A 24,588-nucleotide genomic window follows, 5' to 3' on the forward strand; every position below is an offset into this window, starting at 1 on the left:
CAGGGACAGGAATGGTTGTTGCAGGTTCCGGGGTTTAGGTGTTTTAGTAAGCTCAGAGAAGGGGGCAAAAGAGGGGGAGGTGTGGCGCTGCTAGTCAAGGACAGTATTACGGTGGCGGAAAGGATGCTAGATGGGGACTCTTCTTCCGAGGTAGTATGGGCTGAGGTTAGAAACAGGAAAGGAGAGGTCACCCTGTTGGGAGTTTTCTATAGGCCACCTAATAGTTCTAGGGATGTAGAGGAAAGGATGGCGAAGATGATTCTAGAAAAGAGCGAAAGTAACAGGGTAGTTGTTATGGGAGACTTTAACTTTCCAAATATTGACTGGAAAAGATATAGTTCGAGTACATTAGATGGGTCGTTCTTTGTACAATGTGTGCAGGAGGGTTTCCTGACACAATATGTTGACAGGCCAACAAGAGACGAGGCCACATTGGATTTGGTTTTGGGTAATGAACCAGGCCAGGTGTTAGATCTGGAGGTAGGTGAGCACTTTGGAAACAGTGACCACAATTCGGTGACCTTTACGTTAGTGATGGAAAGGGATAAGTATACCCCGCAGGGCAAGAGTTATAGCTGGGGGAAGGGCAATTATGGTGCCATTAGACATGATTTAGGATGTGTAGGTTGGAGAAGTAGGCTGCAAGGGTTGGGCACACTGGATATGTGGAGCTTGTTCAAGGAACAGCTATTGCATGTTCTTGATAAGTACGTACCAGTCAGGCAGGGAGGAAGGGGTCGAGCGAGGGAACCGTGGTTTACCAAAGAAGTGGAATCTCTTGTTAAGAGGAAGGAGGCCTATGTGAAGATGAGGCGTGAAGTTTCAGTTGGGGCGCTTGATAGTTACAAGGAAGCGAGGAAGGATCTAAAGAGAGAGCTAAGACGAGCAAGGAGGGGACATGAGAAGTCTTTGGCAGGTAGGATCAAGGAAAACCCAAAAGCTTTCTATAGGTATGTCAGGAATAAAAGAATGACTAGGGTAAGAGTAGGGCCAGTCAAGGACAGTGGTGGGAAGTTGTGTGTGGAGGCTGAGGAGATAAGCGAGATACTAAATGAATACTTTTCGTCAGTATTCACTCAGGAAAAAGATAATATTGTGGAGGAGAATGCTGAGACCCAGGCTATTAGAATAGATGGCATTGAGGTGCGTAGGGAAGAAGTGTTGGCAATTCTGGACAAGGTGAAAATAGGTAAGTCCCCGGGGCTGGATGGGATTTATCCTAGGATTCTCTGGGAAGCCAGGGAAGAGATTGCTGAGCCTTTGGCTTTGATTTTTAGGTCATCATTGGCTACAGGAATAGTGCCAGAGGACTGGAGGATAGCAAATGTGGTCCCTTTGTTCAAGAAGGGGAGTAGAGATAACCCCGGTAACTATAGGCCGGTGAGCCTAACGTCTGTGGTGGGTAAAGTCTTGGAGAGGATTATAAAAGATACAATTTATAATCATCTAGATAGGAATAATATGATTAGGGATAGTCAGCATGGTTTTGTGAAGGGTAGGTCATGCTTCACAAACCTTATCGAGTTCTTTGAGAAGGTGACTGAACAGGTAGACGAGGGTAGAGCAGTTGATGTGGTGTATATGGATTTCAGTAAAGCGTTTGATAAGGTTCCCCACGGTCGGCTATTGCAGAAAATACGGAGGCTGGGGATTGATGGTGATTTAGAGATGTGGATCAGAAATTGGCTAGTTGAAAGAAGACAGAGGGTGGTAGTTGATGGGAAATGTTCAGAATGGAGTTCAGTTACGAGTGGCGTACCACAAGGATCTGTTCTGGGGCCGTTGCTGTTTGTCATTTTTATAAATGACCTAAAGGAGGGCGCAGAAGGATGGGTGAGTAAATTTGCAGATGACACTAAAGTCGGTGGAGTTGTAGACAGTGCGGAAGGATGTTGCAGGTTACAGAGGGACATAGATAAGCTGCAGAGCTGGGCTGAGAGGTGGCAAATGGAGTTTAATGTGGAGAAGTGTGAGGTGATTCACTTTGGAAAGAATAACAGGGATGCGGAATATTTGGCTAATGGTAAAATTCTTGGTAGTGTGGATGAGCAGAGGGATCTCGGTGTCCATGTACATAGATCCCTGAAAGTTGCCACCCAGGTTGATAGGGTTGTGAAGAAGGCCTATGGTGTGTTGGCCTTTATTGGTAGAGGGATTGAGTTCCGGAGCCATGAGGTCATGTTGCAGTTGTACAAAACTCTAGTACGGCCGCATTTGGAGTATTGCGTACAGTTCTGGTCGCCTCATTATAGGAAGGACGTGGAAGCTTTGGAACGGGTGCAGAGGAGATTTACCAGGATGTTGCCTGGTATGGAGGGAAAATCTTATGAGGAAAGGCTGATGGACTTGAGGTTGTTTTCGTTAGAGAGAAGAAGGTTAAGAGGTGACTTAATAGAGGCATACAAAATGATCAGAGGGTTAGATAGGGTGGACAGCGAGAGCCTTCTCCCGCGGATGGAGGTGGCTAGCACGAGGGGACATAGCCTTAAATTGAGGGGTAATAGATATAGGACAGAGGTCAGAGGTGGGTTTTTTACGCAAAGAGTGGTGAGGCCGTGGGATGCCCTACCTGCAACAGTAGTGAACTCGCCAACATTGAGGGCATTTAAAAGTTTATTGGATAAGCATATGGATGATAAGGGCATAGTGTAGGTTAGATGGCCTTTAGTTTTTTTTTTCCATGTCGGTGCAACATCGAGGGCCGAAGGGCCTGTACTGCGATGTATCGTTCTATGTTCTATGTTTGTTTTAAACTGCGGGGAGAAAATTTGTCATTGTTCTTAAAAAACTTGAATAAAAATAACTTTTTAAAAAAGATTCCTGTTAACGGTCCCCCCTTTTTTTACAGAAAGCCGATTCCGTCACTTCTACAAAATAGTGGCAGTGATTCTATTGATCGTCTGCGCGATTGTCGTGGTTATTCTGGCTCCGACTAGTAAGTGTTTCATTTTCTTAACTGTTCAGTAACTCACTGACAGCGCGGCACTCCCTCAGTACTGACCCTCTGACAGTGCAGCACTCCCTCAGTACTGACCCTCTGACAGTGCGGCTCCCTCAGTACTGACCCTCTGACAGTGCAGCACTCCCTCAGTACTGACCCTCTGACAGTGCGGCTCCCTCAGTACTGACCCTCTGACAGTGCGGCACTCCCTCAGTACTGACCCTCTGACAGTGCGGCACTCCCTCAGTACTGACCCTCTGACAGTGCGGCACTCCCTCAGTACTGACCCTCTGACAGTGCAGCACTCCCTCAGTACTGACCCTCTGACAGTGCGGCTCCCTCAGTACTGACCCTCTGACAGTGCAGCACTCCCTCAGTACTGACCCTCTGACAGTGCGGCTATCCCTCAGTACTGACCCTCTGACAGTGCAGCGCTCCCTCAGCACTGACCCTCTGACAGTGCAGCACTCCCTCAGTACTGACCCTCTGACAGTGCGGCACTCCCTCAGTACTTACCCTCTGACAGTGCGGCACTCCCTCAGTACTGACCCTCTGACAGTGCGGCACTCCCTCAGTACTGACCTCTGTCAGTGCAGCGCTCCCTCAGTACTGACCCTCTGACAGTGCGGCACTCCCTCAGTACTGACCCTCTGACAATGCAGCACTCCCTCAGTACTGACCCTCTGACAGTGAGGCGCTCCCTCAGTACTGACCCTCTGACAGTGCAGCACTCCCTCAGTACTGACCCTCTGACAGCGCAGCACTCCCTCAGTACTGACGCTCTGACAGTGCAGCATTCCCTCAGTACTGACGCTCTGACAGTGCGGCACTCCCTCAGTACTGACTCTGACAGTGCGGCACTCCCTCAGTACTGACGCTCTGACAGTGCGGCGCTCCCTCAGTACTGACCCTCTGACAGTGCGGCACTCCCTCAGTACTGACTATCTGACAGTGCGGCACTCCCTCAGTACTGACCCTCTGACAGTGCAGCACTCCCTCAGTACTGACTCTCTGACAGTGCGGCACTCCCTCAGTACTGACCTCTGACAGTGCGGCTCTCCCTCAATACTGACCCTCTGACAGTGCAGCACTCCCTCAGTACTGACCCTCTGACAGTGCGGCACTCCCTCAGTGCTGACCCTCTGACAGTGCGGTGCTCCCTCAGTATTGACCCTCTGGCAGTGAGGCACTCCCTCAGTACTGACCCTCTGACATTACGGCACTCCCTCAGTACTGACCCTCTGACAGTGCAGCACTCCCTCAGTACGGACCCTCTGACAGTGCGGCACTCCCTCAGTACTGACCATCCAACAGTGCGGTACTCCCTCAGTACTGACCCACTGACAGTGCGGCACTCCCTCAGTACTGACCATCTGACAGTGCGGCACTCCCTCAGTACTGACCCTCTGACAGTGCGGCACTCCCTCAGTACTGACCCTCTGACAGTGCGGCACTCCCTCAGTACTGACCCTCTGACAGTGCGGCGTTCTCTCAGTACTGACCCTCTGATAGTGCGGCACTCCCTCAGTACTGACCCTCTGACAGTGCAGCACTCCCTCAGTACTGACCCTCTGACAGTGCGGCACTCCCTCAGTACTGACCCTCTGACAGTGCAGCACTCCCTCAGTACTGACCCTTTGACAGTGCCGCACTCCCTCAGTACTTACCCCCTGACAGTGCGGCACTCCCTCAGTACTGACCCTCTGACAGTACGGCACTCCCTCAGTACTGACCCTCTGACAGTTCGGCACTCCCTCAGTACTGACCCTCTGACAGTGCAGCACTCCCTCAGTACTGACCCTCTGACAGTGCAGCACTCCCTCAGTACTGACCCTCTGACAGTGCAGCACTCCCTCAGTACTGACCCTCTGACAGTGTGGCACTCCCTCTGTACTGACCCTCTGACAGTGCGGCACTCATTCAGTCCTGACCCTCTGACAGTGCGGCACTCTCTCAGTACTGACACTCCGACAGTGCGGCACTCCCTCAGTACTGACCCTCTGACAGTGCCGCACTCCCTCAGTACTGACCCTCTGACAGTGCAGCACTCACTCAGTACTGACCCTCTGACAGTGCGGCACTCCCTCAGTACTGACCCTCTGACAGTGCGGCACTCTCTCAGTACTGACCCTCCGACAGTGCAGCACTCCCTCAGTACTGACCCTTTGACAGTGCCGCACTCCCTCAGTACTGACCCTCTGACAGTGCGGCGCTTCCTCAGTACTGACCCTCTGACAGTGCAGCACTCCCTCAGTACTGACCCTCTGACAGTGCAGCACTCCCTCAGTACTGACCCTCTGACAGTGCAGCGCTCACTCGGTACTGACCCTCTGACAGTGCAGCACTCCCTCAGTACTGACCCTCTGACAGTGCGGCAGTCCCTCAGTACTGACCCTCTGACAGTGCGGAACTCCCTCAGTACTGACCCTCTGACAGTGCGGCGCTCCCTCGGTACTGACCCTCTGACAGTGCGGCACTCCCTCAGTACTGACCCTCTGACAGTGCAGCACTCCCTCAGTACTGACCCTCTGACAGTGCGGCGCTCCCTCAGTACTGACCCTCTGACAGTGCGGCGCTCCCTCAGTACTGACCCTCTGACAGTGCGGCACTCCCTCAGTACTGACCCTCTGACAGTGCGGCACTCCCTCAGTACTGACCCTCTGACAATGCGGCACTCCCTCAGTACTGACCCTCTGACAGTGCGGCGCTCCCTCGGTACTGACCCTCTGACAGTGCGGCACTCCCTCAGTACTGACCCTCTGACAGTGCGGCACTTCCTCAGCACTGAACCTCCGACAGTGCGGCACTCCCTCAGTACTGACCCTCCGATAGTGCGGGGCCCCCTCAACACTAACCCGCCGACAGTCTGGGTTTCCCTCAGTACTAAGCCTCCGACAATGTTGCATCCCTCAGTACAGACCCTCTGGAGGGTGAAGGAGTGAAAGGATGTGAGGGTGTGAGGGGATTGGAGGGTGAGGGAGGGGATTGAATGGTGAGGGAGTGAGGGGATTGAATGGTGAAGGAGTGAGGGGATTTGAGATTGAGGGATTGGAGGGTGATGGAGTTAGGGGATTGGAGGGTGAAGGAGTGAGGGGATTGGAGAGTGGGGTGAGGGAGTGAGGGGATTGGAGAGTGTAGTGAGAGAGTGAGGGGATTGGAGAGTGGGGTGAGGGAGCGAGGGGATTGGAGAGTGGCGTGAGGGAGTGAGGGGATTGGAGAGTGGCGTGAGGGAGTGAGGGGATTGGAGTGTGGTGAGGGAGGGAGGGGATTGGAGAGTGGGGTGAGGGAGTGAGGGGATTGGAGAGTTGGGTGAGGGAGCGAGGTGATTGGAGAGTGGGGTGAGGGAGCGAGGGGTTTGGAGAGTGGGGTGAGGGAGTGAGGGGATTGGAGAGTGGGGTGAGGGAGTGAGGGGATTGGAGAGTGGGGTGAGGGAGTGAGTGGATTGGAGAGTGGGGTGAGGGAGTGAGGGGATTGGAGTGTGGTGAGGGAGGGAGGGGATTGGAGAGTGTGGTGAGGGAGTGAGGGGATTGGAGAGTGGGGTGAGGGAGTGAGGGGATTGGAGAGTGTGGTGAGGGAGTGAGGGGATTGGAGAGTGGGGTGAGGGAGTGAGGGGATTGGAGAGTGGGGTGAGGGAGTGAGTGGATTGGAGAGTGGGGTGAGGGATTGTGGGAATTGGAAGTTGGGTGATGGAAATCCAAGGATTTTCCTGGGGTAAGTTTGAGACAGTCACCAGGAGTTTTCGGACGGTGAGGGATTTATGGGCTGTCCGTCATTTTCAAACATCAGTCATCTTCCCCCGCTGTGATTCTGGGCTGTATTGTCCAACCATCAGTATGCTGGTCGCTGATATCAGCTTTGATCGTGTAACCTCATTGCTGACCTTGAACTTTACTCTCTGACCTCTAGTCCTGAACTATAAACAATTCAACGTTAAATACAGCCAATTGGAACAAAGCTACAATCATCTACAAACCAACAACAGCCAATTGGAACAAAGCTACAATCGTCTACACACCAACTACAGCCAATTGGAGCAAAGCCATAATTATCTACACACCAACTACAGCCAATTGGAACAAAGCTACAATCATCTACACACCAACTACAGCCAATTGGAGCAAAGCTACAATCATCTACACACCAACTGCAGCCAATTGGAGCAAAGCCACAATCATCTACACACCAACTACAGCCAATTGGAACAAAGGTACAACCATCTACACACCAACTACAGCCAATTGGAACAAAGCTACAATCATCTACAAACCAACAACAGCCAATTGGAACAAAGCTACAATCACCTACACACCAACTACAGCCAATTGGAACAAAGCTACAATCATCTACACACCAACTACAGCCAATTGGAACAAAGCCACAATCATCTACACACCAACTACAGCCAATTGGAACAAAGGTACAATCATCTACACACCAACTACAGCCAATTGGAGGAAGTGTCTGTCCAAACATTGGATCGCGTGCGTGTGTTGTTGAACGCTGTGATTGACAGTAAGTACAAGAGGTTTGTTTCGAGATCCTCACAAGTTAGGGGCTGGTTTAGCACACTGGGCTAAATCGCTGGCTTTTAAAGCAGACCAAGACAGGCCAGCAGCACGGTTCAATTCCCGTACCAGCCTCCCCGAACAGGCGCCGGAATGTGGCGACTAGGGGCTTTTCACAGTAACCTAATTTGAAGCCTACTCGTGACAATAATTGATTTTGGTTTTTCAGTTCGAGGATCTATCTCTGTTTGATGGGGTTGGACTTCAGATTGCCATCCTCCCATCGCCTGGCCTTCCTTAGAAACAGCTCTCAATCCAGTGCCTGGGTTTCAATGTTGAGAACACTCGGCCCAGCATTTATTATCCATACCCAATTGCCCCTTGACAAGGTGGAGGGTGAGCCGCCATCTTCATCCACAGACGTCCCTGGGGTGTAGGTACACCCAGAGCGCTGTTAGGGAGGGAGTTCGGGGATTTTGACCCAGCGACAGTGAAGGAACGGCCGATATATTTCCCAGTCAGGATGGGGCTGGGGCTTAAAGGGTTAAACCATGAGGATGAGGTGACCCCCTTGGGATTAGAGAATTGAGGGGGGTGATCTGATGGAGATGTTTGAGGTGATTGAGGGCCTTCACCGAGTTCAGGCTTTTGTTTGTCAGTTTGCTGCTCCTGGGCCACCATTGAGGTCAAACCCGGCTTTTTGTTTGTCCTGATTACAGACGGGATCAGCAGCACTTGCCCCGTTGGGTGGCAAGAGTTCAACAAGACCTGCTATCACTTCTCAGCGGAGAGAGGGCATTGGCACAATGCCAACAGTTCCTGCATCGCCAAGAATACCACTCTCGCCATAGTGACCAGCCAAGGCCAACAGGTAGGGTCAACGTATGACCTCTCAGGTCGTTCCCCCCCCCCACCGCCCGCCCCCCTCCCCGAATGCTTGCCTGCCCAATCACTCCAACCTCACGTTATTTTTCTGAAAATGTTTTTATTGAGTTTTCGCATTTTATATCCAAACAATTTAGAAATTGCAGAACCGTGCCAAAAAAAACAACACATATATTCACAAGGAATTATCAACTGTGGCCGTGACCCCCTCTTTAGTCGGCTTACGTATGGCCAAAACTTGTATTTACAAGCTTTTATTTACAATTTAATTTGGGCCTCAGCTTGCCCGGCCACTTGGCCCCTCCATCGTGTCGCTTCCCTCACTTTCCTTTTGTCTGCCTTTGCCACCCCTCCCCTCCTCCCCCTCCCTTTTTCCTTTCTCTATCTGTCCCGTGTCTTGCTCGTGTCCCCCCCCCTCCCCCCCCCCCCCCCCCCCCACCCCCCCACCCCCTCCCCCTTGCTCTCCTGCTTGTTGGCTACGAATAGGTCTTGGGATAGGTTGATGAATGGATTCCACATTCTGTGGAAATCCTCTTCCGACTTCCGAGCCTGAGGAATTCCGAAGGTCTGCACCTTTGGGTGGTGCTGCCGATCGCCAGCCGAGCAGGATTCTTCAACGGGCGACTCGGGAGGCAAAGGCCAGGGCATCAGCCCCTACCCCGTGACGAGATCTGGCTGGTCTGATACCTGCCACCTTTGGGCCAGGCTCCACCCTCACTCCCACAACCCTGGACAGGGCCTCAGAGATGGTCATCCAGGACCTGCTAAGCCTGGGACAGGCCCAGAACACATGGGTGCGGTTGGCCGGGCCTCCATGGTCCTCCACCTCCACATTTGGGTCCTGTGTAGATGCGCTCTGTGCACCACCTTTAGCTGCGTTGGGCTCAGCCCTGAGCACGTGGAGGTAAAGTTCGCCCTGTACAGTGCTTCAATCCAGAGTCCTCCCCCTATCTCTCGGCCTAGTTCCTCCTCCCATATTTTCCTTGTCTTGTCCAGGGGCGAGAGTATCTCCTCCAACAGGTGTCCGTACAAGTCCGCACCTTCCCTAGGTCACCCACGTCCAGCAGTCCTTCTACTAACCAGTGTCCTGCTACCTGGGCAGGGGGGGGGGGGGGGGGGGGGGGGGGGCGGGGGGGGGGGGGGGGAACGTCGCTATTTCTTTGCAGAGTAAGTTTTTGACCTGAATGTATCTCAGGGAGTTCCCTCTTGGTAACTGGAACCACTCCGTGAGTTCCCCCAGGGTCTACTGTATCATCTGTGTACATGTCCCTAACCATCGGAATCTCCTTGTCCGAGTTCCACCTTTTAAAGGTGCCGTCCAATATTGTGGGAGTGACACTGTGATTGTGGCAGATGGGGTCATGGTGGACATTGTGGTTAGGCCGAAGTGTTGCCACATTTGGTACCATGTCCAGAGCGTGGCTCCTCCCTCTGGACTCGAGTATTTGGCCAGGGGGGGGAGGGGGGGGGGGGGGAATGGGAGAGCGGCTGTGGTTAGGGTTCGGAAGGAACTCTGGGAGGGGGGGGTGGGGAATGGGGGAGCGGCTGTGGTTAGGGTTCGGAAGGAACTCTGGGAGGGGGGGGTGGGGAATGGGGGAGCGGCTGTGGTTAGGGTTCGGAAGGAACTCTGGGAGGGGGGGAGGGTGGGAGAATGGGAGAGTGGCTGTGGTTAGGGTTCGGAAGGAACTCTGGGGGGGGGGGGGAATGGGAGAGTGGCTGTGGTTTAGGGTTCGGAAGGAACTCTGGGGGGGGGGAATGGGAGAGTGGCTGTGGTTAGGGTTCGGAAGGAACTCTGGGGGGGGGGAATGGGAGAGCGGCTGTGGTTTAGGGTTCGGAAGGAACTCTGGGGGGGGGGGATGGGAGAGCGGCTGTGGTTAGGGTTCGGCCTGTACAGTGGGGGGGGGGGGGATGGGAGAGCGGCTGTGGTTAGGGTTCGGAAGGAACTCTGGGGAGGGAGGGGGGGGAATGGGAGAGTGGCTGTGGTTAGGGTTCGGCCTGTACAGTGTTTGGGGGGGGGGGGGGGGGGGGGGATGGGAGAGCGGCTGTGGTTAGAGTTCGGAAGGAACTCTGGGGGGGGGGGGGGGATGGGAGAGCGGCTGTGGTTAGGATTCGGCCTGTACAGTGGGGGGGGAATGGGAGAGCGGCTGTGGTTAGGGTTCGGAAGGAACTCTGGGGGGGGGGGGGAATGGGAGAGCGGCTGTGGTTAGAGTTCGGAAGGAACTCTGGGGGGGGGTAATGGGAGAGCGGCTGTGGTTAGGGTTCGGAAGGAACTTTGTGTGGGGGGGGGGGGAATGGGAGAGCGGCTGTGGTTAAGGTTCGAATGGAAATCTGCTCTTTATCCACCCACCTGCTGCTGGCTCCTTCTCCCATTCACCTGCTCTTTCTGCGGTGGCTGCCCAGTGGTAGAACTGTAGGTCCGGGAGGGCCAGGTCTCCCACGTTTCATCCCGGGATGAACAGGAAGAGGAACCTGGGCAGTACGTTCACATTGAACATCTGTATTCTCACTGCGAGTGGGCCCCACCTCTGCAGGTCCTTTTTGACTTCCTCCACCAGATGTGTCAGGTTCCATTTGTGGATCCGTGTCCAGTTGGGGGTTATTTGGATCCCCAGGCAGTGGAATTTGGTCTGGGCATGTTTGAACAGCAGTTACCCCCCCAGCTCTGCCCCTCCCCTCTGCGGGTTCACAGGGAAGATCCCGCTCTTGCTGAAATTAGGTTTGTAACCTGAGAAGGCTCCGAACCCCTTTCGGAGTTTCATTCTCCCTTCCATGCTGTTCCGAGGGTTCCGAATGTAGAGAAGCAGTTCACCCGGGTAGAGTGAGACTCGATTCTCTCTGTCCCCAACTTTCAACACCTCTCCACCCCTCCGCTGCTCTGTGGGCAATTGTCAGTGGCTCGATTGCCAGTTCCTAGCAGCGGAGATAGCGGGGATAGGGGGCACCCCTGCCTCGTGGCTCTGTGCAGACAGATGTATCTAGAACCGGTGGTGTTTGTCCGCCTTGGGTATATTGTTCAGGAGTTGCACCCAGGGGGTGAACCCTGTCCCTCGCTCAGACCGCTCCAGCACCTCTATGAGGTATTTCCGCTCGACTCTGTCGAAGACCTTTACTGAATCCAGGGAGATGATCACTTCTGGTGTTCCCTCCCTGGGTGGGGTCACGATCACGTTCAGCAGGTGCCTGATGTTCGCTGCCTACCCTTGATAAAGCCGATCTGGTCCTCTGCGACTCCCTCTGGTGTGCAGCTGTCCAGCCGTTTTGCGTCTATGTTATGTAGTGAGATGGGCCTGTGGGACCCGAACTCAGTCGGGTTGTTGTCGTTTTTGGGTATCAGTGATATTGAGACTTGTGCCAGTGTTGGTGGCAGAGTGCCCCTTATTAGCGGGTCCGGGGAAAATCTCCCACAAGTACAGGGCCAGTGCTGGCACAGATTATTTATCCGCCGTGAATCCAGCTGACTCCGGTGCCTTCCTCGCCTGCATGGAGCTGATTCTCTCCATAACATCCCCCAGGATGTTGGGTGCTCCCGGGCCCCGTGTCTTATTGTCCCCGACGACTGGCCTATCCAGTCCATCGAGAAACAGCTTCACCTTCAAGTCCCCTTCCCCGGGGTTTGGAGGTATACAGCCCTCGGCAGCAGATTGACCTTTCCTGACATAGCGGCTAGCCTGTAGCTTCTGTCTTTAACCGGAGCTGTTACAGTAGCACAGCGGCTAGCCTGTAGCTTCTGTCTTTAACCGGAGCTGTTACAGTAGCACAGTGGGCAGCCTGTAGCTTCTGTCTTTAACCGGACCTGTCAACGTTTCCAGCCAGCGCAGAGTAAGGAGACACTTCAGCAGCATGAAATCGATAGCTCGCCGGGATCCAAGGTTGGCATCGACCTCTTTCATGCAATTGTCATGATTACGTGTTAATCATCGATTATTTTTCCAGTTACCCTGAAGTGGTGAAGCTCTCGGACCTCACATCTCAGACCGTCATCAAGGCCTGTAAGGAGACATTCTCCAGGCATGGTATCCCACTCACTGTCATGAGTGACAATGGCCCGTGCTTCAGCAGCCATGAATGGTCTCTGTTTGCCCAGTAGTATCAGTTCAAACACGTCACTTCCAGCCCACACTATCTGCAAACGGGAAGGTTGAGAAAGGGGTGCACATAGTGAAGCAGCTCATCTGAAAGGCCACGGATTCTGCGTCTGACATTCACCTCGCGCTGCTTGCATATAGGGCGACCCCACTGTCCACTGGCATGTCACCGGCTCAACTCCTGATGAACATGGATCTGCGAACTACACTACCAGCCATACATGTGCCCAACCTGGATCACCTCCCAGTGCTGCAGAAGGTGCAGCAACTCCGAGACTGGCAAAACCAGGGCTATGATGCTCATGCCACCGATTTGCCCGTGTTATCCCCGTTAGACACTGTTCGGGTCCAGATCCCTGATGGAGGCTGGTCAGCTCCAGCTGTCGTTGTTCGACAGGCTGCCCTCCGCTTGTATGTTGTGTGTCTGGCTGATGGTTCTGTTGTGCGACGAAACAGACGGGCACTGCGCAAAGTTGCCTGTCCGCAACCACATTCTTCTCCGTTTCCTTCTGTTGTTTTGCCAGCTCCTGATACCTCGACTCACGAGGCCACCAGTCAGGCTTCAATCCCGCCCATCAAGGCTCTGTCGTCCCCACCACCACCTCTCCGGCGGTCAACCAGGATCAGGCGCAAGCCTGACTTATGAACATTTATTCTGTTTGCTATGTTCTGTGTTCTCGCATTAGACAGCGGTTTTCACATGTACATATGTTCACATCCACTGCATGTATATATGTTAATATTGGCCTATTTTTGTAAATATGCTCACATATGTCATCCAGACATAAAAAAAGGGGAGATGTCATGATACGCAGACACACACATAATGATATAAAGGCAGGCACAGACAGGCAGCTAATGGACACAGAGAACAGGACATGACCAATTAGCAGGCATTAAGGGTAAAGTAGTAGCATGGATAGAGGATTGGTTAATTAATAGAAAGCAAAGAGTTGGGATAAATGGGTGTTTCTCTGGTTGGCAATCAGTAGCTAGTGGTGTCCCTCAGGGATCCGTGTTGGGCCCACAATTGTTCACAATTTACATTGATGATTTGGAGTTGGGGACCAAGGGCAATGTGTCCAAGTTTGCAGATGACACTAAGATGAGTGGTAAAGCGAAAAGTGCAGAGGATACTGGAAGTCTGCAGAGGGATTTGGATAGGTTAAGTGAATTGGCTCGGGTCTGGCAGATGGAATACAATGTTGACAAATGTGAGGTTATCCATTTTGGTAGGAATAACAGCAAACGGGATTATTATTTAAACGATAAAATATTAAAGCATGCCGCTGTTCAGAGAGACTTGGGTGTGCTCGTGCATGAGTCACAGAAGGTTGGTTTACAAGTGCAACAGGTGATTAAGAAGGCAAATGGAATTTTGTCCTTCATTGTTAGAGGGATGGAGTTTAAGACTAGGGAGGTTATGTTGCAATTGTATAAGGTGTTAGTGCGGCCACACCTGGAGTATTGTGTTCAGTTTTGGTCTCCTTACTTGAGAAAGGACGTACTGGCGCTGGAGGGTGTGCAGAGGAGATTCACTAGGTTAATCCCAGAGCTGAAGGGGTTGGATTATGAGGAGAGGTTGAGTAGACTGGGACTGTACTCGTTGGAATTTAGAAGGATGAGGGGGGATCTTATAGAAACATTTAAATTATGAAGGGAATAGATAGGATAGATGCGGGCAGGTTGTTTCCACTGGCGGGTGACAGCAGAACTAGGGGGCATAGCCTCAAAATAAGGGGAAGTAGATTTAGGACTGAGTTTAGGAGGAACTTCTTCACCCAAAGGGTTGTGAATCTATGGAATTCCTTGCCCAGTGAAGCAGTTGAGACTCCTTCATTACATGTTTTTAAGGTAAAGATAGATAGTTTTTTGAAGAATAAAGGGATTAAGGGTTATGGTGTTCGGGCCGGAAAGTGGAGCTGAGTCCACAAAAGATCAGCCATGATCTCATTGAATGGCGGAGCAGGCTCGAGGGGCCAGATGGCCGACTCCTGCTCCTAGTTCTTATGTTCTTATATGTTCTAGGACACTCAGGGGTGGGATCTGACTATAAAAGGCACGAGGCATTCACACTCCGCCTCTTCCCACTGATGAACATCTAGAGAGTCAGTCAAGGGTGTTGTTACAATTTCACACCTCCACCACGTGGCTAAGAGCTAGACTAGTTCAGTCAGACAGAGTAACCAGAGTAGCAGAGAGTTAAACTCACAGAGAACTGTGCTAACTGTGCTATTAGTTCAATAAACCTGATTGAACTAACTTCAAGGTCTGCAGTATCTTTCTGATCTAAGCTGCATCCAGTTGCAGCCAGTGTTAGACCAGTGTACCTAACTCGACAGGGTACCAGATACAGGAGTGTGTGTGAGAGAGAGAGCGAGAGAGAGAGAGAGAGGGTTAGAGAGACCTCCCCAGATACAGGAGTGTGTGTGAGAGAGAGAGAGAGAGGGTTAGAGAGACCTCCCCAGATACAGGAGTGTGTGTGAGAGAGAGAGAGAGAGAGAGGGTTAGAGAGACCTCCCCAGATACAGGAGTGTGTGTGTGAGAGAGAGAGAGGGTTAGAGAGACCTCCCCAGATAGAGGAGTGTGTTAGAGAGAGAGAGAGAGTGAGAGAGGGTTAGAGAGACCTCCCCAGATACAGGAGTGTGAGAGAGAGAGAGAGAGGGTTAGAGAGACCTCCCCAGATACAGGAGTGTGTGTGAGAGAGAGAGAGAGAGGGTTAGAGAGACCTCCCCAGATAGAGGAGTGTGTTAGAGAGAGAGAGAGAGTGAGAGAGGGTTAGAGAGACCTCCCCAGATACAGGAGTGTGAGAGAGAGAGAGAGAGGGTTAGAGAGACCTCCCCAGATACAGGAGTGAGTGTGAGAGAGAGAGAGAGGGTTAGAGAGACCACCCCAGATACAGGAGTGTGTTAGAGAGAGAGAGAGAGAGAGAGAGGGAGTTAGAGAGACCTCCCCAGGTACAGGAGTGTGTTAGAGAGAGAGAGAGAAAGAGGGTTAGAGAGACCTCCCCAGATACAGGAGTGTGTGAGGGGAGAGAGAGAGAGGGTTAGAAAGACCTCCCCAGATACAGGAGTGTGTTAGAGAGAGAGAGAGGGTTAGAGAGACCTCCCCAGATACAGGAGTGAGTGTGAGAGAGAGAGGGTTAGAGAGACCTCCCCAGATACAGGAGTATGTTAGAGGGAGAGAGAGGGAGTTAGAGAGACCTCCCCAGATACAGGAGTGTGTTAGAGAGAGAGAGAGGGTGAGAGAGACCTCCCCAGATACAGGAGTGAGCGAGAGAGAGTTAGAGAGACCTCCCCAGATACACGAGTGTGTGAGAGAGAGAGAGGGTTAGAGAGACCTCCCCAGATACAGGAGTGTGTGAGAGAGAGAGAGAGTTAGAGAGACCTCCCCAGATACAGGAGTGTGTTAGAGAGAGAGAGAGAGAGAGAGAGAGGGTTAGAGAGACCTCCCCAGATACAGGAGTGTGTTAGAGAGAGAGAGAGAGAGGGTTAGAAAGACCTCCCCAGATACAGGAGTGTGTTAGAGAGAGAGAGAGAGAGAGGGTTAGAGAGACCTCCCCAGATACAGGAGTGAGTGAGAGAGAGTTAGAGAGACCTCCCCAGATACAGGCGTGTGAGAGAGAGAGAGAGAGAGGGTTAGAGAGACCTCCCCAGATACAGGAGTGTGTGTGAGAGAGAAGGTTTGAGAGACCTCCCCAGATACAGGAGTGTGTGTGAGAGAGAGGGTTAGAGAGACCTCCCCAGATACAGGAGTGTGTGTGAGAGAGAGGGTTAGAGAGACCTCCCCAGATACAGGAGTGTGAGTGAGAGAGAGAGAGAGGGTTAGAGAGACCTCCCCAGATACAGGAGTGTGTGTGAGAGAGAGGGTGAGAGAGGGTTAGAGAGACCTCCCCAGATACAGGAGTGTGTTAGAGAGAGAGAAAGAGAGAGGGAGTTAGAGAGACCTCCCCAGATACAGGAGCGTGTTAGAGAGAGAGAGAGAGAGAGAGGTTAGAGAGACCTCCCCAGATACAGGAGTGTGTGTGAGAGAGAGAGGGTTAGAGAGAGACCACCCCAGATACAGGAGTGTGTTAGAGAGAGAGAGAGAGGGTTAGAGAGACCTCCCCAGATATAGGAGTGTGTGTGAGAGAGAGGGTTGGAGAGACCTCCCCAGATACAGGAGTGTGGTAGAGAGAGAGAGAGAGAGGGTTAGAGAGACCTCCCCAGATACAGGAGTGTGTGTGAGAGAGAGAGAGGGTTAGAGAGACCTCCCCAGATACAGGAGTGTGTGTGAGAGAGAGAGAGGGTTAGAGAGACCTCCCCAGATACAGGAGTGAGTGTGAGAGAGAGAGAGAGAGGGTTAGAGAGACCTCCCCAGATACAGGAGTGTGTGTGAGAGAGAGAGAGAGAGAGAGGGTTAGAGAGACCTCCCCAGATACAGGAGTGAGCGAGAGAGAGAGAGAGGGTTAGAGAGACCTCCCCAGATACAGGAGTGTGAGAGAGAGAGAGAGAGAGAGGATTAGAGAGACCTCCCCAGATACAGGAGTGTGTGAGAGTGAGAGAGAGAGAGTGGGTTAGAGAGACCTCCCCAGATACAGGAGTGTGTGTGAGAGAGAGGGTTAGAGAGACTTCCCCAGATACAGGAGTGTGTGTGAGAGAGAGAGAGGGAGTTAGAGAGACCTCCCCAGATACAGGAGTGTGTGTGAGAGAGAGAGAGAGAGGGTTAGAGAGACATCCCCAGATACAGGAGTGTGTGTGTGAGAGAGAGGGAGGGTTGGAGAGACCTCCCCAGATACAGGAGTGTGTGTGAGAGAGAGAGAGGGTTAGAGAGACCTCCCCAGATACAGGAGTGTGTGAGAGAGAGAGAGGGTTAGAGAGACCTCCCCAGATACAGGAGTGTGTGAGAGAGAGAGAGAGAGAGAGGGTTAGAGAGACCTCCCCAGATACAGGAGTGTATGAGAGAGAGAGAGAGAGAGAGAGGGTTAGAGAGACCTCCCCAGATACAGGAGTGTGTGTGTGAGAGAGAGAGAGAGAGGGTTAGAGAGACCTCCCCAGATACAGGAGTGTGTGAGGAGCGGAGAGGGAGAGAGGGTTAGAGAGACCTCCCCAGATACAGGAGTGTGTGTAGAGAGAGAGAGAGAGAGAGAGAGGGTTAGAGAGACATCCCCAGATACAGGAGGTGTGTGAGAGAGAGAGAGGAGAGAGGGTTAGAGAGACCTCCCCAGATACAGGAGTGTGTGTGAGAGAGAGAGAGGGTTAGAGAGACCTCCCCAGATACAGGAGTGAGTGTGAGAGAGAGAGAGAGAGAGGGGTTAGAGAGACCTCCCCAGATACAGGAGTGTGTGTGAGAGAGAGAGAGAGAGAGAGAGGGTAGAGAGACCTCCCCAGATACAGGAGTGAGCGAGAGAGAGAGAGAGGGTTAGAGAGACCTCCCCAGATACAGGAGTGTGTGAGAGAGAGAGAGAGAGAGAGAGAGAGAGGATTAGAGAGACCTCCCCAGATACAGGAGTGTGTGTGAGAGAGAGAGAGAGAGAGAGGGTTAGAGAGACCTCCCCAGATACAGGAGTGTGTGTGAGAGAGAGGGTTAGAGAGACTTCCCCAGATACAGGAGTGTGTGTGAGAGAGAGAGAGGGAGTGAGAGAGACCTCCCCAGATACAGGAGTGTGTGTGAGAGAGAGAGAGAGGGTTAGAGAGACATCCCCAGATACAGGAGTGTGTGTGTGAGAGAGAGGGAGGGTTGGAGAGACCTCCCCAGATACAGGAGTGTGTGTGAGAGAGAGAGAGGGTTAGAGAGACCTCCCCAGATACAGGAGTGTGTGAGAGAGAGAGAGGGTTAGAGAGACCTCCCCAGATACAGGAGTGTGTGAGAGATAGAGAGAGAGAGAGGGTTAGAGAGACCTCCCCAGATACAGGAGTGTATGAGAGAGAGAGAGAGAGAGGGTTAGAGAGACCTCCCCAGATACAGGAGTGTGTGTGTGAGAGAGAGAGAGAGAGAGAGGGTTAGAGAGACCTCCCCAGATACAGGAACGTGAGTGAGAGAGAGAGAGAGGGTTAGAGAGACCTCCCCAGATACAGGAGTGTGTTAGAGAGAGAGAGAGAGAAAGAGAGAGAGGGTTAGAGAGACCTCCCCAGATACAGGAGTGTGTGTGAGAGAGAGAGAGAGAGAGGGTTAGAGAGACCTCCCAGATACAGGAGTGTGTGTGAGAGAGAGAGGGTTAGAGAGACCTCCCCAGATACAGGAGTGTGTGTGAGAGAGAGAGAGAGAGGGTTAGAGAGACCTCCCCAGATACAGGAGTGTGTGAGAGAGAGTGAGAGAGGGTTAGAGAGACCTCCCAGATACAGGAGTGAGTGTGAGAGAGAGAGAGAGAGGGTTAGAGAGACCTCCCCGGATACAGGAGGAGTGTGAGAGAGAGAGAGAGAGGGTTAGAGAGACCACCCAGATACAGGAGTGTGTTAGAGAGAGAGAGAGAGAGAGGGTTAGAGAGACCTCCCAGATACAGGAGTGTGTTAGAGAGAGAGAGAGAGAGAGGGTTAGAGAGACCTCCCAGATACAGGAGTGTGTTAGAGAGAGAGAGAGGGTTAGAGAGACCTCCCAGATACAGGAGTGTGTTAGAGAGAGAGGGTTAGAGAGACCTCCCAGATACAGGAGTGTGTGAGAGAGAGAGAGAGAGAGAGAGACCTCCCCAGATACAGGAGTGTGTGAGAGAGAGAGAGAGAGGGTTAGAGAGACCTCCCCAGATACAGGAGTGTGTGTGTTAGAGAGAGAGAGAGGGTTAGAGAGACCTCCCCAGATACAGGAGTGTGTGTGAGAGAGAGAGAGAGAGAGGGTTAGAGAGACCTCCCCAGATACAGGAGTGTGTGTGAGAGAGAGAGAGAGGGGGTTTACCGAAATGCTTTTGAAGCTGATTGAAGATCCAAAGTCCTTTTGACCGTGAACAATTTGAGATGGAATTAAAGACTGTTTTGACAAAACCGGAAGTCTCCTTGGCGATCACCTCTGGATGGCAGCGGACACTCGGAGCCCCCGTTGTGGGCAGAGATGTACTGCTCATGGTCTCGCTCAGTTTTCAACCCCTTTTCTTTTCCTTTTCCAGAACTTCATAGAGACTCACGACCGTGATAAACGGTGGATTGGGCTGACTGACCTGGAACAAGTTGGTGTCTACCGCTGGGTGAATGGCGATCAGTTAGTGATGGGGTGAGTTCCCAATGGCCTGCAGTGAGGGCAGGAAAACCCCAGGCTGCATTCCCGGCCTGTAGTGCTGTGTGAACTGGTGACTAACTACAGTCAACGGCACCGTGGGTGGAATATTCTGGATTACCTGCCCCCCTGAACGTGCCAAGTCGTTGTACCAATCTGCCGGCGGGTTCCAAGATACTGCCCCATCCCCCACCCCCCACCTCTCCATCATCCCCCCAACTCCAACACCATCAACAACAAGGAATGGACAATAAATAGCAACTTTCCTGGGCAGAGACACATTGGAAATATCCTCGCCTGAGGTTTGATCACAGAGGGTTCCATGTTCTTTGTTTAAACCATGGGGTTAAAGCCCGTCTTGGTGTTACCAACATTCTGTGAGTTTGTCTTTTAATTTTATCTTGGAAGGTGGGTCTCGCAGATGGACCCAGCATTTATACCCCATTCCTAAATGCCCCTTGAGAATGTGGTGGGTGAGCCGCAATCTTGACTCGCTGCAGCCGTAGAATCCCTACAGTGCAGAATGAGGCCATTCAGCCCATCAAGTCTGCACTGACCCTATGAAAGAGCACCCAACCCAAATCCACTTACCTGCCCTAACCCAGTAACCCACTTAACCTAACCAACACCTCCCTGGACACGAAGGGGCAATTTATCCACCCAACCTGCACATCTTTGGACTGTGGGAGGAAACCGGAGCACCCGGAGGAAACCAACGCAGAGACGGGGAGAACGTGCAGACTCCGCACAGACAGTGACCCGAGGCTGGAATTGAACCCGGGTCCCTGGAGCTGTGAGGCAGCAGTGCTAGCCACTGTGCCTCTGTGCAGCCCACTAAGGTTCCAACAGTGCTGTTAGGGAGGGAGTTCCGGGATTCTGACCCAGCGACAGTGAAGGAACGGCCGATATATTTCCCAGTCAGGATGGTGTGCGTGTGTGTGTGTGGGGGTGGGGGTAGGGGGCAGGGGGGAGGGGGGAGGGGGGGCTTGAGGGGGGACTTGCAGGCGGTGAGTGTTCCCTGTGCCCCTGCTGCCCCTTGTCCCTCTCGGTGGGAGAGATGGTGGGTTTGGAAGGTGCTGGCGAAGGACCCTCGGCAAGTGGCTGCCGTGCATCTTGTAGACGGGACACACGGCTGCCGCTGTGCATCGGTGGGGGAGGGAGCGGATGTGGAAGGTGGGGGGTTAGCGTGTCGATCGAGCGGGAGCTGCTTTGTCCTGGATGGTGTGGAGCTTCTCGAGTGTTGTTGGGAGCCGCACCCATCCAGGCAAGTGGAGAGGGTCCCATCACACTCCTGACTTGTGTCCTTGTAGATGGTGGACAGGCTTTGGGGGGGAGTCAGGAGGTGAGTTACTCTCCGCAGGATTCCCAGCCTCTGATGTGGAGCCATAATTAGTTGTTTCTTCATCTCATTCTATATCACAATCAGGTTTTATGATTGTTAATATTTTACTGTTCATGGCCTTGAATCCAGCCCTCCAGCAGTTTGATTGCACTCAGGGTTTACTCAATCCATCCAGTCTCCTTTCTCAGCAAACTATTGATTGTATAAATGTCCATCACAGACCGATGCACAAATTCACTTTCTTCATTGGCCACGGTTTCACGGGTAGACTGACCTTTAACCTTCCAGTGTAGTTGTCTGCTGCGTTTTCACTCTCTCCCTCTCTCCAGGAAAATCTGCCTCAAAGCCAGAACGTTCCCAGGCCTCGAGAGCTTTGTTCCCTGTCTGAGTACCCTCGCTCTTTCTCCTCTGTGAGGGTAAAAAGCAGCCTGCAGCTTCCCCCAGTCACAGCCAGTCCCCGGGGCACGTTCCCACACTTGTGCCACTTATGTGAGGAGAGGTGAATTGGCTGCCTCTGTCTATTCAGCCCCCCCCCCATTTTGGATCTTCCCCATTTGGATCCCTTTCCCCTGATCCTAATATTCATGTTTTGAAAGGAGCCAATTGAAACAGACTTCCCGAGCTGGAGAAAGAGGGAGTTTGTTCACCAGCTGAATGCGGGGGAAACGATAAAGCACACGCTTTTTCATTCACACCGATTAGAACTGAGAAAATGAAATGGAAATCGCTTATTGTCACGCGTAGGCTTCAATGAAGTTACTGTGAAAAGCCCCTAGTCGCCACATTCCGGCGCCTGTGCGGGGAGGCTGGTACGGGAATCGAACTGTGCTGCTGGCCTGCCTTGGTCTGCTTTCAAAGCCAGCGATTCAGCCCAGTGAGCTAAACCGGCCCCTTATCCATAATCCGTAATCCAGCACGGGACGTCTCTCGCAGGATCATTCCTGCTGAGATGACAATCAGCTCCCATTATCTCCACAGGAGATTGCAATTAGTTCCTGAAACAAGAACAGAGGACGCTGGTAAAACTCAGCAGGTTTGCCAGCGTCTATCAGGAGGGAAACAGAGTTAACGTTTTGAGTCCGTACTCTTTGTCAGTAATTAGTTTCTGTATGGCTTTTGGGTTTTTGATATATAATTGGAGACAGGGTATGATTCCATTTTCTCACATCTCTGTCTCTTGGTATCACCGACCAGCAATTTAACCAGTGACAGAACTTACATCCTCAGCCACTTTTGACATATATGAACATTTTTTAAAACATTATTTAAAAATTCAGCATGTCCTTGTGGAAATCAGGGTTTCCCTCCATCATCGTGACACTTTGATAAGTCCCTTTAGACCTTGCAAAGTATGCTGGTAAATTTGGTCAGCTTTCTGAATTTTCGGCCAAATTGACACCACTTTTAGCGCAAAGGTCTTGTCTTCTCACATGGTGTGTCAGAAAAATAAATCCTCAGGGGTAACGGTGTTCCCAAGATTTGGGCTGAAGTGGTACCTCTCCAGCACCTATTACTATCCCGGACCAGATCCTAACAGTTGCTAGGTTACCGGACAAAAACCCAACATTTTATTTAATTGTCAGAGTGTGAGGAAAGACTATTTCGCTCCAGGAGTGATTTCATGCAAACTGGGTCGATTAAACCAAATGTTATCACTAATGTTAACCTCATGAAGAAAAATATCTTCCAATTATCAAACAATACTGAACATCACAATGCAAAATCCCGAACTGTTATCTTTATCTCCACTCAAACAAAACCCATCCCCGGTCGCAATCCACTTTTAAATACAGTTAGCCGACTGAGAACTACTTGCTGGAAAGAGATGTCTTGGACACCCCACTTTCAGACAGCGATATCCTTCAAGAACCAGCTGCAGATTCTTGCCTGTCTCAAAGTACGGTCTAGGCTGCCAGTCTGAGATATTTCTCCTGACCTGTACACAGGCAAATCTTTCACTGAACTGTTTTGACAGAAACTCTCAGATCCGAATCTAAAACTAAACTTTTTAACTGTAAACTCAACACCTGGCTGCTTAAGCCCCGACTCCTCCCATTAACTACATCACCTTACTAAAAGTAAACACAATGTCTCTAATTATCAACTCACCAGGGAACCCTCTAAATAAAAACACAATTCCGTAAGCCCAACTTCAGCACACAATAGCCACGGCTGGAGTGAATTCTGGTCTTACTTTTACGATGCTTTGATTGCAACTCTGTTTCCAAACATCCCAGCTGCCTTTCAAACCAGGATTCTGTAAAAACGTGACTGCAGCGGTCACACACTGGCTCGGGCTTTTAACCCTTGCTGCACCAAACACATGTAGTACGATATATCTGAAACTGCTACATTCAGCACACACCAAGTGAGACCCCCCCCCCCCCCCCGCACTGGCAAGACAGAGCAGATTGGGGAGGAGTGGGGGGGGGGGGGGGGAGGGGGTGAATAATCCAGCAGGAAAGGATTTCTGCCATTCCCATGGCAGCGAACCCATTGACAGTTCCTCATTAGCTGCTCTTTCCCCACAGGTTCTGGGCCAGAGACGAGCCGAACAATGCTGGAGTGGAGCGATGCGTCACGAAGGGGGCGCGCTTCGACCCCAACAAATGGAACAATGATGTCTGCACCACCGTTCACCAGTGGATTTGTCAAATCACCCGCTTTGACTATGTAGCGCGGCAATTTGGACTGGAAGTAGTGCTTAATCAATAGGCCGGTGAAATCGGAAACAAAAGGTTTGACTTTCTGTTTGCAGAGTCGCTCCTGGCTGTTTGGGCGCCATCACTTCCTGTTTTCACACTCGAGCTGCTCCACTGATTGGCCCCAAAATGAAACTGCAGAAACTCAGAAAGGAAGATGATAGGTATAACCTCGCATTTCTGCAATTAGTCTTAGAATCTTTTGTTGCTCATACAATATCTCAATTCCTTTTACAGTCGTGGCTAGAACTGTGCACAGTGCTCCCAGTGTGGTCTAACCGAAGGACATGGAGACCAGAACTGTGCACAGTGCTCCCAGTGTGGGTCTAACTGAGGGATATGGAGACCAGAACTGTGCACCGTGCTCCCAGTGTGGGCTAATCCAGGGATATGAAGACCAGAACTGTGCAGAGTGCTCCCAGTGTGGTCTAACTGAGCGATATGGAGACCGGAACTGTGAACGGTGCTCCCAGTGTGCTCTAACTGAGGGATATGGAGACCAGAACTGTGCACAGTGCTCCCAGTGTGGTCTAACTGAGGGATATGGAGACCAGAACTTTGCACAGTGCTCCCAGTGTGGTCTAACTGAGGGATATGGAGACCAGAACTGTGCACAGTACTCCCAGTGTGGTCTAACTGAGGGATATGGAGACCGGAACTGTGCACAGTGCTCCCAGTGTGGTCTAACTGAGGGATATGGAAACCAGAACTGTGCACAGTGATCCCAGTGTGGTCTAACTGAGGGATATGGAGACCGGAACTGTGCACATTGCTCCCAGTGTGGTCTAACCAAGGGATATGGAGACCAGAACTATGCACAGTGTTCCCAGTGTGATCTAACTGAGGGATATGGAGATGAGGACTGTACACAGTGCTCCCAGTGTGGTCTAACTGAGGGATATGGAGACCAGGACTGTACACAGTGCTCCGAGTGTGGTCTAACTGA

The 24,588-nt window shown here is 51.9% G+C and overlaps 1 protein-coding gene across 1 annotated transcript in view; it reads left to right on the forward strand.

Moving 5' to 3' along the window:
* LOC119954813 (asialoglycoprotein receptor 1-like) overlaps positions 1-23,956 on the forward strand; it is a 30,555-nt gene extending 6,599 nt beyond the window's left edge. Inside the window, exons 2-6 of the mRNA XM_038780355.1 lie at positions 2,849-2,935; positions 6,848-7,453; positions 8,166-8,317; positions 19,492-19,595; positions 23,472-23,956. Coding sequence (XP_038636283.1) covers positions 2,849-2,935; positions 6,848-7,453; positions 8,166-8,317; positions 19,492-19,595; positions 23,472-23,655 — 1,133 coding nt within the window. The 3' untranslated portion in view covers positions 23,656-23,956. The remainder of the gene's footprint in view (positions 1-2,848; positions 2,936-6,847; positions 7,454-8,165; positions 8,318-19,491; positions 19,596-23,471) is intronic.
* The last annotated feature ends 632 nt before the right edge of the window (positions 23,957-24,588 follow it).

The sequence above is a fragment of the Scyliorhinus canicula genome, chromosome 20, assembly GCF_902713615.1.
Source record: "Scyliorhinus canicula chromosome 20, sScyCan1.1, whole genome shotgun sequence".
Lineage (NCBI taxonomy): Eukaryota > Metazoa > Chordata > Chondrichthyes > Carcharhiniformes > Scyliorhinidae > Scyliorhinus > Scyliorhinus canicula.